Source organism: Cyprinodon variegatus, unplaced genomic scaffold, assembly GCF_000732505.1.
Source record: "Cyprinodon variegatus isolate N-32 unplaced genomic scaffold, C_variegatus-1.0 Scaffold286, whole genome shotgun sequence".
Taxonomy (NCBI): Eukaryota; Metazoa; Chordata; class Actinopteri; order Cyprinodontiformes; family Cyprinodontidae; genus Cyprinodon; species Cyprinodon variegatus.
In genome coordinates this window covers 350,265-363,831 of record NW_015150739.1, presented here as the reverse complement: position 1 = coordinate 363,831, position 13,567 = coordinate 350,265, and the positions used below count along the sequence as shown (strand labels likewise).

Here is a 13,567-nt window from a genome sequence, read left to right as displayed (position 1 = left end):
TTTTTGAGGATGGATAAGAGAGGCTGGAGTCTTCCCCTAATTAGATGGTGGCCGTACAGAAGGAAGCCAGAGTTGTCAGTATAAGTCAGTGATCCGTAAAAGCCCCGGCAGAGCTCTGATAATGAGAGTCCTTCGATTCTGACACCCTGAAGATGCAATCCCACTTCTGCAGAAATCATATGTGATCTTTTAAACTACCCAAAGTCATTACAGTCAACTTATGGGAACATTGCTGAGTTGCTTTTTCCAATCTTAAATGTTCAGTCAAGCAGGATACAGGCAGGATAAGTAAGAATTAATGTAAATTGTACTTAAGTTTGCAACTGCAAATGTATTAGCCCTGATTCATTTTCTGGTTTTGTTTGTAATGAAGTTGATCCAAACCAATGCTTAAAATGATATGCCTTTCGATATCTTTTTCAAAGGATCCATTAGTTTAATTTATCAAAGTAGCGCTAATTTAATAAATAAACAATGATAGACTCTCACTTACTTTTCAGTAATGGTTACTGCAAAAGTTTAAATATATATTTTTGTTGCCATCGATTAGTTTTGTGAAATCAAAGTTTTCAGAGTGAAAAAACAACCTTTAAACAGTTTTATTTTAGCCCACTTTTTTGTATTAAAACTGTCTATATCTCTGCTGTAATGTAATATTCTAGCTTTGAATGTTTGTTTCTCATTAGGAAAATCCGTTTAATAACCAGAATTAAAGATGTGGATTAAAGTATGTCTGCCTAAAAAAAGAAATACCTCATGAAATTGAGATCATTTATTTGTGGAATGAAAAAAACTTAACTTGCAGTATTTAAATGGATGGATTTCGGTTGCAATGTATGTTACTTATTGTAAAAGTTTTTAACATTTAACATTTTTTAACTCTGACTTAGGAAAAAAGTTTGTTTAGATATTGCCATAAATGCTTATTTAACAATTTTGGTGATTTATTATTTCTATTCTAATAAATAGAACTTAGGTTCCTTAACCACAGAGTCATGAATCATTAATATTAAGGGTTTTATTTTTCTCTAGTGATGTTCTACTCATTTTTCATTGAAAGCTTCCTAAGCTGGGATCAGTTCTTATATCTAGAAGACAAAACTATACTTTTAATGTCCCTTTTCTCCCACTTCAGCACAACCATTAGATAAATTTTAAAATAGTATATAATAGTTGTTAAGCAAATATTAGAATATGTATACATTGTACATTAAAAATTTGACAAATTGTTGAAGTATAAAGGACACAGAGTCCTTAACTAAAGCTTTTATATAATCACTTCTCATTTTTGTGATTTGAGCACATTTAAAAACCCTTGAAAGTGTTTATTGTGTGAAAGATTCTTTGTCTCTTATATTTATTTATATCTTTTAATTTTGACAGTGTATACTTTCTTTGAAATAATTTCTGATATTTACATCATTTAATAAGCTGAATGTTTACCAAAGAAATGAGCTGCAAACTAACTCTGATAGGGATAAATATCTTTTCATTAGTAAAATCAAAACACAAGACACATTTAGCTTCTTTCATTTGTGCAAATATTTATTAAAATTAAAATAAACAACTAAAGAGCAAAATGTTTTTAAAATATACAATAAAAAAGTGCAGATAGCAAAGCTTCTATGACGATTTAAATACCACCGTGTTACATAACTCAGGCACAGGTGCACCCCAATAAATTAGGATGTTATTAATATTTGTTGAAGACATTTCATTCAAAAATATTAACTAGATATTTAATCTGCGATTGTTACACGCAAGCTTATATATTTCAAATGTTAATCTCAGTTATCCTTGGTTGTTATAACACAATGCTCAAAAAAGGCCAAAATCCAGTTTTTATTAAATAATTTAACATTACATAAAGTTTTTTTTTTTTGGTTCTATGGAGGGAAAAAGTTTGGTTTAAACAAAGTAGGACAACCAACTGGCATAAAAGCATTTATAATAAGTTATAAGCTGTATTTGACAAAATGGACTGAAATAATACTTTAAAATTTGTCACAGTGTGTTTTGCACAATACTAATTTATTGTGCTGCACCTTTATGTACATAATTGCAAATTTGTGCTGGCCTTTCCATTGATCACCCACAGTTCATGTTCGAATAAAGAAAATAAAAAGCTTTGATGTGACTTTTGCTCCCTTGTTTAGATTTAGTTGCAGTATTATGGATAAGAATCATTTCACTGACTTTGACAGTGGGAGGTTAAGCATAGCTATTAGAAAGGTACTGTATGTCTATGAGAGAACAACAATCAAATACTGCTCACATTTAAAATCAGTCATAATTTGAATCTATAAATGTGAATTAATTTTGCATCCATTTTGAAAAAATTGGACATACTTTACTGCATTTCCAAACATCTGCCTAGACTCCCCCCCAGTCCCAGGCAGATGTTTTAGTCTAAATTCTCCCCATGCTTCCTCATGTTATATTTATGTTCCTAAATATCTCTCTCTGGGCTTGTGAGTCTGAAACTGCCTTACAGGCAACCTGATTGGCTGCTTTTTGTATTTTTCCATTATTTCTCTGATTCGGAACAAATTACTCCGTCCAATTGTGAAGTCACACCTGGTGGCCCCCATTGCATAGCCCACCTCGCACTTCTTTGTGGCCAAGCTGTAGCCCTCAGCTCTGGCTGTTACGCTGTATTCTCCAGGGTTCAATAGGCGCCAGTAATCACCATCAGCAGCTGTTAGGAAGCCAGACAAAAAAAAAAAAAAAAAGTGAAATTTGGATTTTGGGGTAGCCTAACTCAGTTGTTCTAGAATATACAACTTAAACTGTCAGTTCAACCCATAACTCAGAAAAGAGTGTAATTTATTTATTAACAGGAAAATTGCATTTTTCCATTGTGGCGCTGTTTGAATAAAGACTTAATGATTTCTTGTACATGATGGGCAAAACAAGCATTCAGTTTGCATAGAATAAACTCCTAAACTTTGGATTCCACTCATTCACAAAACATTATTAAATGGTTCTTATTTGTAAACTGCTTTGAATTTAAAACCAAATCATCTGCCACTTCTTAAGTAATTGTCAGAAATAAGGTAAAAAAAAAAAAAAACACTTCAATTTAACTGAATAAGAAAAAACAGCATTAGGATTAATAGGGTCTCAGATGAGGCTTAATGACAATGGAAATACTCTAAAGTTTTCCTATAGGAGGCTGGGACCTAATGTTTTCCCTTGGTTAATGTGTTTTAACGGTTAATGTCTTTTAAAAACCTGATTTCATGCTCTGAGTACAAAACCACTTAAGCTTTAATAAAGGGTGAATACTTCTAAGCTTTAGAAGAAATCGCCTCAACAACTCCTAATCAGTAGTTAAAATTCAGAGTCGAGAGCCTTCAGAAAGTTGGCTTAAATCACAAGTGGACTCACACCCCAACGTTTAAGCAAACGCCGGCTTTCGCTTATCCTGTTTTTTTTTATTCCACCATTGCCTGAAATGTCATCTTGCTAGAGGAGTAACCCTTTTCAGGGCCTTATCTTAAGTTTTTTTTTAATACAGAATAATAAAAAGAATGTCAAAAAATGTCATGATAAAACTCCTTTGACATTTTCATGAGTGACCTTATAAAGTCACTATTTTCAATCAAAAAAATGACCAAAAACAAAAGAATACCTGTGCGAATATCATGACCAATCCCCTCCACAGAGATGATGGCGTTGGCTATTCCTCGTCCTTGCAGGTCCCTTACAACGCCTTTTATCCCACGATGCACCTATGTATGGAAAGCATGATGCACATATTTACTTACTGAGGACGGTTTCTTGCTTTGTCTGTTTTAGTATTCTATATGTTTTATAAAGCAGTAAAAATCAGAGCATCGTATAATGCTCATAATGTACCACTTCTCACTCAGAGTCAATATTCAAATAAAGATGTTGAGGCAGGATTGTGAATCCTCTAAAGATTATATTTCAAGTGAGAATGCAACATTACAAGCAAGTTTCTTTAAAAGTTTTTATTTTTTACTTGTTGGAAGTGCAATATGACAATAATGACTCTCATTTTAATGCTTTTGCAGAAGAAAAAAAAATGTCAAGGCCAAAAAAAAAAAAGAAGGTATGGAGATAAGATTGTGATTGTGGACTTCCATAGCCCTTCCACAAAATAATTATCTCCCAAATCTTTTTTTTTTTTTTCATATTATGTGCGTGACTTAAAAGCATCTAACAGAGTAGTGTTTAGTCAATTATCTGAATAATGTGAGCTGTCCCATTTAAAGTGATATCAACTGATATTAATCTGAAATAGCTAAAAGCTCAATGGTAGGCTACAGAGATTCATTGTTCAGATTGAAAAAATTAGTTGCTGAGGGGACGGTGGTGGCAGCATGATGCTGTGGGATGCTTGTTCTTTAAAAAGAATTCGGTTAGAGCTGATGGGACAATACTGAAAGAAAACCTGTCAAAGGCTGATTGAGTTTACATAGTTGCTTCCTATATTCTATTTTGTGTGAAACACACACATTTAATATTTCATTGTTTTACTTTTTATTTCTATTTTTTTGTATTGTTTTAACACAGCAACTGGTCTCAAACTGTTCAGAAAACCTTTGTTATCATTGTATCATGAAAACACAACGATAACAGAGGTTTTCTGATTCTAAGTAGTTTTTATAAAAGCCAATTGTGTTTGGAATAATCCAATCTAAACCTTAATCCAGAAAATGCTGCACGACTGGAAATTTTCTTTTCACAGATGCTCCCCTACCAATCCGACTAAACTTTAGGTATTTTCCAAAGAGCACGGTATGAAAATCTATGTATCTAGATGAGTAAAACTGGTGGATTTCAGTTTTGCTCCCCAAAAAGAAACGGGGTACTAATGACATGGGGGATAAATAAGGGGAAAATATAATTTTAAAAAATGATACATTGCATGGGATGCGAAAACATTAGCAAGGCACTATGATCAAGTGAGTATCAGGGGGTCTGAGTTGACTTGGTACCTGCTCCATGAAAACAAGAAGAGACTCTCGATTGTTCTCCCACTCCTCTGGCAGTTCGCTTTCATGGGGGAATTTGTCACAACCCACATACATGGACAGTTCGAAGCAGTTGGTGTGCAGGTAGCTGAAATCATTCATACCTGCCAGAAAAGATACACACATTTCTGGTAAGTATCTGATTACTCCCCTAAAGTCTAAAGCTGTGATTAGAATAAGGCAACAGAATGAATTTCAGATTAAGTTTTTGTCTGATCCGTTTTGTTTTTTTCTGGTGTAAACAAAAAAAAAAACCCTCATAACACTTTTAGAATAAGTGAGAAAAGCCGCTCCTGGATATGGACACTAACTGCCGGCCGCTGTGTGCCAGGACGCCCCGTTGATTGTTCCGTCCTCCTTGGCGAAGTCTTCTGTGTGACAGACCCGTCGGCTGGCATCAGTCATCAGGCGGTGGGTGGAAGCATAGGAGAAGGCCAGCCACCGGAAGACGTGTTCATCAGGGGTGGGAGTCTGCTCCCTGGTCACCCCCTGGGAGCGAGTTCTGTCATATGGGAAGGTCACCACAAGCTCGCCTCCCTGGAGGTTCCCACCCAGCACAAAGGGCATTTTCTCCATCCATGCTATCAGCGCTCGTGTCTCCAAGGCAACCTGCAACGGGGGCACACAAGAGGCATGGATAATATAATTAGTACGATCATCTCAGCTCTGTGATTGCTAATTTAACTCCCTCATGCTAAAATAATCTGTGCTCTCCAGGGGGATTGATAAAGATATCAGAGCGGCTGTTTACACACTGCATAGGCATGTCAAGAGTAAATATTCTAATAGGTAAAACAGAGCATTTGCATTTATCTCTAAGGCCCCGCCCATCTTGCTGGGGCTAAAGTAATGAAACCAGCATTCCTATCTGCAAGCCCTGCCAGTCAGTGGGGCAAACAAGGATAGGATTCATGGCTCTGTGTGCACAGATGGGAATCCCAGCTCTGCAGCTGCAGCAGCTATACTGGAGGCTCAGTGTGACTCATACATGGCTCCTGCTAACGTCAAAATACTCTTGAGGGTAGAGCTTTTAATAGCCCACTCTGTGTATTTCAGCTCACGGCCTCTTTGTCATAGACAGCAAACTCATCATCCACCTCTCCCAAAATAGACAAGTGCTGATGGGGCCTCGTGACAGCTTTACCCTTTTCAAATGGACAGTGGTCCCCACTGTGAGATGTGTTTGTTTTCTGGAAGGGAAAAAAGCAGGAAAAATACACAGTGGCACCCTTGGGTGAGCCTTTCATTCAGCCCTCCACACACACATATATACATATACATATATACATCTATACATATGGTTGTTTTAACCAATGTTTTAGTTAAAACAACCAATCTAATTTGGTATATCTATATTGGTAAAAGGGAAAACCAACACGAATTGATTACTTTGACCAAAATATTGGTTAGTTAGTGTGACAACATTGAAAGCCGGAGTCAGGGTGTTAACAGAGGTTAACACCAAGTGTGCATGCTGTACATGTATGGATCAGTGAAACTGTTCTCTAGGTCCATAACCATTACACACAACCCTTGACTACAGTCAAACAGTAAGATCAGTAAACCAACAGTTACATTTTCAATTCAATTAGTTGATCTAAAACCAATGGCTTGGTCAGTGTCTGTTTGGTCAATCTAACCAAAATTGATTTACCCAACTAGATTGTATTTTTATCAAACTGATCCATTCTTTAAGTGTGTTTTGAAACATTTCTAGTTTTTAGAATATTGTGAAAACTAAGAGAGCACATTGCAAAAATGGTCTAGAAATAAGTGAAAATTTCTTAAATTAGGTGTATTTAATCTTCATTTGAGTTGGTAAATAAGATGATTTGCCAATGGAATGAGTATTTTTACTCTTAAAATATTATTACGTTTTAGATAACATGCGCTTGAAATGAGACAATGTAGTTGTTTCTTTTCTTATTTTAAATGTAAATTGTCTTGTTCCATTGGCAAAATGTCTCACTTACCTCCTCAATTCAAGAAAAAAATACTTATTTAGATTTCAGCTTTTTGCAGTGCACCTCTCTCACATTACATGCTATTTATAACCATCTTTGGTAAGCTACTTGCTGGCTGGCAATCAAGTTTTAAATATAACAAATTGGATAATTCAGCTTCATTGAGTGCAGTTTAATACATGTCCTGATGCATCACAATAATGTAGGTAGAAAACGTTATCTCTATTTACTCTGCAGACTAAAGAGGTCTCACAGAGAGGAGACTAAACATTTGAACAAAGATTGTTAACATTGTTTCATTAATATTTCATTGCAGTTTAAAGAGACCATATTAATTACAGAAATTAGCAGCTTTTGTAAGGATGCAAGAGAAAATATGGGTGTTACATATCGGACATTGGTTAAAGAACTGTTGCGGGTCATGCGTTCTACAGAATCTCAGCGAGAACGTCACTGTGGGAGTGGGTTATGACAGCAAACAAAATGGATAGTCAACAAAGAGAAAAGCCATGGGGCACATGTAATTTTAAATAAAATATAAAGCACCGCACAACATACGCTCAATATGACTTACTGAGGCATTCTTGGATAAGTACCAATCAGGGGTGGGGATGTGATGGTTGAGCATTTTGCGAGGAATCCATTTCTTTGCCTCAGCCTCCCAGAGAATAGAGTTGAGATCAGGAAAGTTGTGGTGAATATCGATGCCGTCATTAGTCCATCGTCCAAGAGACCAGCCACTGAGCTCTGAGCCCTGAGTCAAAGGGTACAACAGCATGGGAATAATGGTGGTCTAAGTGAATTGTGTGGCTTAAGGTTTATTCAAAGTAAGTTAAAGAGTGGTATCAGGTAATAATTGTAGGCATAAATTAACCGTTCTCCCTCTGTGTTTTGGAATCTGATAGCAGACCACCTACACCAGCAGATAGTGGAAGTGAGAGCTCTCTGATCAGCTTTCTCACTGTGTGGTGTGGAGGCTGCAGTGCCTCAGTCTGGAAGAACGTGACAAGAGTGGTGAGGTTCTACTGCGTCTTGCACTATATTTATTTATTTTGCACTGCAGTGAACCTTTCCATATCAAAGCCTTTTTCCCCATAACCTTAAAGTGGTTTCCCTTTTGTCCTACACTGTCTATATTGATGATAACTGCTGCACTTTATAAATGGAAATATCCGTTTCACTGCCAAGCTGCTCATTCACTGTTGAAAGACTGTATGCATCAAAATTTTGTTTTGTATACACTCTGTGTATACAATATGACAATAAAGTTTGTGTGAGTCTAAGTCCAAAGCCAGGCATACACATGGACCAATTCTCCAATTCTCTTTATGGGTTGAGTCCTTTGAGCAGAATTTTTCAATCAGGCTGATCATGTGTTGTGCATCATGTAGTGTACAGGGTGGTAACGAGGGGCGATCAGCCTCTCATGACCGGCTCAGAATCAGGAACCATAATGTTGGAAGAAAATCAAACATGTTTAAAATTTAGTTGGCTGTTGTAAGGTCGCATCTGAGCGTTAGGCCGCACAGTGTAAGAATATTCATCATGAGCTGTGAACTTTTAAAACCTGCAGTGACATCTTACGGTTTGAGCTGTAACTGCGTACAATGATTGAAAATATTGCAGTGTATACCCTGCTTAAGATTTCTAAAGACAAGATCTCGTTCACCCTTCTCAATTAAATTCTAGATTAGGGAAGCAGACATATGTCTGATCAAGTAAGTACGTTATCTGTTTTATTGGCTAACAACAACTTTTAACTTAGTTAGCTTTGGTGTTTAAACAGACCTCCATAAGCTGCATTCTGGATCAGGTAAGTACGTTATCTGTTTTATTGGCTAACAACAACTTTTAACTTAGTTAGCTTTGGTGTTTAAACAGACCTCCATAAGCTGCATTCTGGGTCACGTTACAGAATCAGTAATGGATCCTCAAAAATTTACAAAGTTACGACTTTATGAGAAGAGCTGCCTTGAAAGTGCATAGGTGCAGGCCAAGTGCTGTGTATTAATCTAAAATCTAAAAAAAATCTTTGATAATAACCTAATACTTGGATACATCTGACTAAAGATGTACCTTGAAAGGTTATGCAGTGTTGCTTTAAGTGGATTTCTACATTTAAATTGATTAATCAATTGGTAATTGTGGGCAGAAACTGTTGAGTACATGATTCTTTATCTACTGATATTGCCATGGCCTTTTATTTTATTTTTCATCTCTAATTTAATCATAGCAACCACAAACAAAACAAAAAAAGAAAGCCCAGATGAAGTTTTTGTTCTCTTTACCTTTTTCATTGGATCACTTAAACTTGTTCTGATGCACACTATCTCACAACAGAGCTACTAATTAAGCACACACAGGCTCCTTGCACCTCAAACCATTTAATGAAATGAGGTCACTAATGGGTGTCTTGCAGACCTACCGCTTCAAAGGCTTTCTCGTAGCCATCAGGGTTGACGGATGGCAGAAGGTGGATTCTGGTCTCTTCCACGAGGTGACGTATCCGCTGGTTTCCAGATAGATACTCCAGACACATGAACTGCATGAGTAGGAGGAGGAGCTCTCGTCCCAACACCTCGTTTCCATGGGAACCTGCTGTGTAACGAAACTCCGGTTCACCTGATCAATGGATTCACAGGCGGGGAGCAAAGAGGAAAAGATTGTTAAATAAAAGCTACAGCAATCCTGGCATTAAGAATGTAAGCAAAATAAGTAAAAATGTTTTGATCTTTATACTTTACAAACTGTTCCTTGCTTTTTGTAATGAACATATAGTAATGAAAGAACTCACCGACCTCATGCTCCCCAGGGTTGTCAGAGATCTCTATGGCATACAGTTTGAGGCCACTTTGGGACTTTCCTATGTTGTAGATCCTTGTGATGTTCGGGCACATTTCATTAACCACCTTCATTAACTGTGGAAATGTAAATCATGATGCATTAGCCACTAAAACGCTGTTAAAATCGATGAAGTACTCCTGTACCCATATAGGTATGACCTTTGCGTGTCAAGCTGAACTGAGATATTGCAGAGGCAGATAAAAATTAAGGCATTTGGTATATCTTGGATGACAATATGGCCAGAATGGTGTACTTAGCTTTTATTTTCAACTAAATCAATTCTGGATATGTAAATATTTGGTTGTATATATGTAGGTTAGCTTCATCTGATGATAAAATTTGTTTGTATTGAACATTTAAAAGTGACAAAAAATCTGTGAGAGGGTCTTTAGTTTTTCACCCTACATGCACATTGTCATAATAGTGGGTATTTCGACAAAATGAGCACAACTGGAACCTCCAGAGACAGTATCACCAGAGCTGTGTCTCAGAGCTTGTTTAGTTTCCCTGCAGCCAGCTTTGAAGAGGCACCCAAAGCAATTATATATACAGGCTCATACAGGAATTGATTAAAATAGCAACAATTATCATTTACCCACATGGATGTCAGTGGTCACACAAAGTACTGCTGCAGGAAAGAGAATTGCCAGCTCTTAGAGGAAGTCGCTGGCTTCATCAATGGACACAGCTGCTGCCAAATTGGTTGGCCAGTCAGGTGTGACTGGGTTTTAATTAGGTGCAGGTTAAATCTAAACTTCACTGAGCAAGTAAATCACTAATCAAATATCAGGTTTTATAATGAGATAAAGGATTACAAAACAGTAACAAGACCTGCATTCCCCCTAATTAAATAGAGAACTCCCTGGATAAATATACCTGTACAGTATTATTTACCAAAGCCATAGAAGCACATCCTGTTTTTTCAGGAGCTATGTTTTCTGCTATTTTCATTTTTTTCCCCCTCATACAGCCATATTAGAATAAAAGAAATAGAATAAGCTTTTAAGTCTGTGCTGCTAATATGAATAGACATCTTCCACTTAGGAAAATGCCCACAGCAACATAGTATCCCCAGACCTAGAGTGGATTTGGTCTAAGATGAGAACAGCCCTTAAGCAGTTAAAGGAATGTAAGTTACTGTCTGCTTCTGTTTTGGGGTCTGTGTACAGTATTTATGAAATAAAAAAATTCTGGAACAAAAACATGAGAATGTTGCATACTACAGTGATGGGATGGCCCAGACAAAGAGGCAAAATGTCAAGGATGGAAATGGTTTAAAGAGGAGTTTTTAAAAGTCTCCTTTCTCTTCTTTGTGAAGCTTTCCTCAGTCTGGACACATTATCCATAAAAGATAAAAAGAGAAAAGCAAAGAAACCCAGTCCATTAATTCTGATATTTCAGCTGAAGCATCTCAAATCTCTGAATTGAAAAAAAGCTGCTATTTTGCATTTTATGTGACACCAAATATCTAAAGAATATTTATTAATAAGGACAAAAACAACCCTGCACACCTCTCTCAACTTCATTACAGGAGATTACCATTCACAGCGCTTGGACTATCACAGCCACTCAGGCGCACCATGCACACTGACAAATACATCTGTCCCCCTTTTTATGGAAGCAGTAGCTGTCTGCTTATGACAACTACATGAATAAGTAATGATAAAAGCCTGAGGATCCTTTATACATTTTTATACAGCTTGGCTTGCTTTGGCTCATAGTTGTTCCATACAGTGTTTTATCACTTTATGCTCCTGATTAAGAAATAAGATCCTGGTACTCTTAAGGTAGTAATGTCTTTTACATTGCTTACCTGCCTCATCTCTTTGTAGCTGTGGTGCCTAAAGTCCAGGTCATCAGTTGTTATGACTTCATTGCGTCTGTGATAGTAATTGTTAGGATCTGGAATCAGATTATAAAAAGTTAGAGCTATTCAGAGATCTGAAGAAAAAGAATAATTGTTCTTATTTGAAATGCTACATCGGTCATGTAGGTGGAGAATGTTTACTTTACAGCCAAACATGTTTTCCTTGTTTATTTCCCCTGAGCAATGGAAGGATGTTTAGAGAAATACCATGCAAACCCCAGCAAGTTAATGAAAATCAAAACTTATGTGGAAGTTGACTAAATCAACTTTCTAATAAACAGAAGAGCTAGAAAAACATGGTTTGTCAATTTAAAAGTTTAGCATTTATTTTATTACCAATTACTTTACTTTTCATAAATATTATACATCCCTATTTATTTTGTAAATGTTCTTTTTAAGTCTAAGTAATTCTTGAAATCAATGACAAAAGTTATGCTTTTCATGTGTGGTTTGTTGTGAGCTTTATTAAACCCAGCTTACTTAAGCCGGGCATACACTGTATGATTTTTTTCAGTCGTTGCAATCAGCTACAGCTCACATTGTACGACGAAACCACAGGGTTTAAAAGTTCACGGCTGTTGATGTATGCTCTCATACTGTGTGACCCGACGCTCTTATGCGATCTAACTGCTCACACTGTACGTCTAAAAACCACGTCGGACTCAGCTCCGCAGTGAGATGGCGCTACTCGGACTAGTCTATCTGGAAGCCAAACGAGTAGAAGAGGAATATGAAGCTCACTTAAGGGAAACACGCTACCTTGGCAATTTGTGCATTTTGTGTGCTGAAAGCCCTAAAAATAAAAGGTGATGCTGTATTGAATTGAAAACTGAATTGAATATTTGGACAAAGACATGGCTGAACAACTACGGTCTGTCAATTTTTGCAGAAAGAACTCAATTTCATTCGCACCACTGATTTGCCCACGAAGGCCGACTGAATTTCAAACACATTTGATTTTCTCCCAAATTAACGATTCCTGATTGGGAGGTGGTTGTGTGTGGCTGATCACACCTCATTACCTGCAGTACATTACATGACGAACGATCATGAAAGCCAGCCCGATCAAAAAATTCTTGCACGATTGGAAAATCGTCCCAAAAAGGGCAAAAAATCCTACAGTGTATGTCCGGCTTTAAAAGATCTTCAAATTTAGCTCCCAAATGACTAACAAAACTTAACAACACTTAACAGAGAATGTGTTGTTACTCTATTAATAATCACTCAGTCTAGGATGCTGGTTTTCTCAAACAGTATTAGAGTGATGTGCAATGCACAGTGTGACCACAATGCTAAACAATGTTAACATCCAACGGTGAACAGACACCATTGATTGTAACAGCAATTTTACTTATAGGGTTGCAGCAATGAGGTCTAAATCTAACTTGATCTGAACAAGTTTCTACCATATTTAATGTCAGGGTCTTGGTCTGTTTGTTCCTGTTTTCCTTGGTTATCCATTTGTTGTCCTCTGCTGCCCTCTTGTGTCCTCCTTTGCTCTGTTTCTCTGTCCTGCCTTGCACCTGTTGTCAATTTCCTCGTCAGCTCTCTCTTTGTCTCTGTCCCCTTTAAAAGACCTCCCTCTTCAGTTCCTGTTTGCTGGATTCTCGTTTAACTTCTGTCTGTGTTGTTCGTCTTTCCCTGGCTTCTAGTTTTGGTCTAGTTCCAGAGATGATTATAAAGTAAGAGGCTTATAACATTAGTACAAAGAAGAAGTTGATGAGAATTGAGTTCTGTTCACTTGAAATCTTTTAGTACTCTGAATGTTAGGTTTCACAGTTTAGATATGGATCTATGGGCTGGAACCTCTTCCTTTGTGTTGACATTGCTTTAAAAAAAAGTACTCTTGATTTTCAAGTCCGTATACATTTTGGCCCACAGCTATGTAC

At 36.9% G+C, this 13,567-nt stretch overlaps 1 protein-coding gene across 1 annotated transcript in view; it reads right to left on the bottom strand.

Annotated features, from left to right (window-relative positions):
- Window positions 1–1,549: 1,549 nt before the first annotated feature.
- Window positions 1,550–13,567, bottom strand: part of cpxm2 (carboxypeptidase X (M14 family), member 2) — a 37,757-nt gene continuing 25,739 nt past the window's right edge. Inside the window, exons 7-14 of the mRNA XM_015383490.1 lie at window positions 11,625–11,713; window positions 9,762–9,885; window positions 9,393–9,589; window positions 7,542–7,721; window positions 5,315–5,612; window positions 4,968–5,107; window positions 3,635–3,734; window positions 1,550–2,698 (exon numbers count right to left, since the gene is read on the bottom strand). Of these exons, the coding sequence (XP_015238976.1) occupies window positions 2,442–2,698; window positions 3,635–3,734; window positions 4,968–5,107; window positions 5,315–5,612; window positions 7,542–7,721; window positions 9,393–9,589; window positions 9,762–9,885; window positions 11,625–11,713 (1,385 nt within the window). The 3' untranslated portion in view covers window positions 1,550–2,441. The remainder of the gene's footprint in view (window positions 2,699–3,634; window positions 3,735–4,967; window positions 5,108–5,314; window positions 5,613–7,541; window positions 7,722–9,392; window positions 9,590–9,761; window positions 9,886–11,624; window positions 11,714–13,567) is intronic.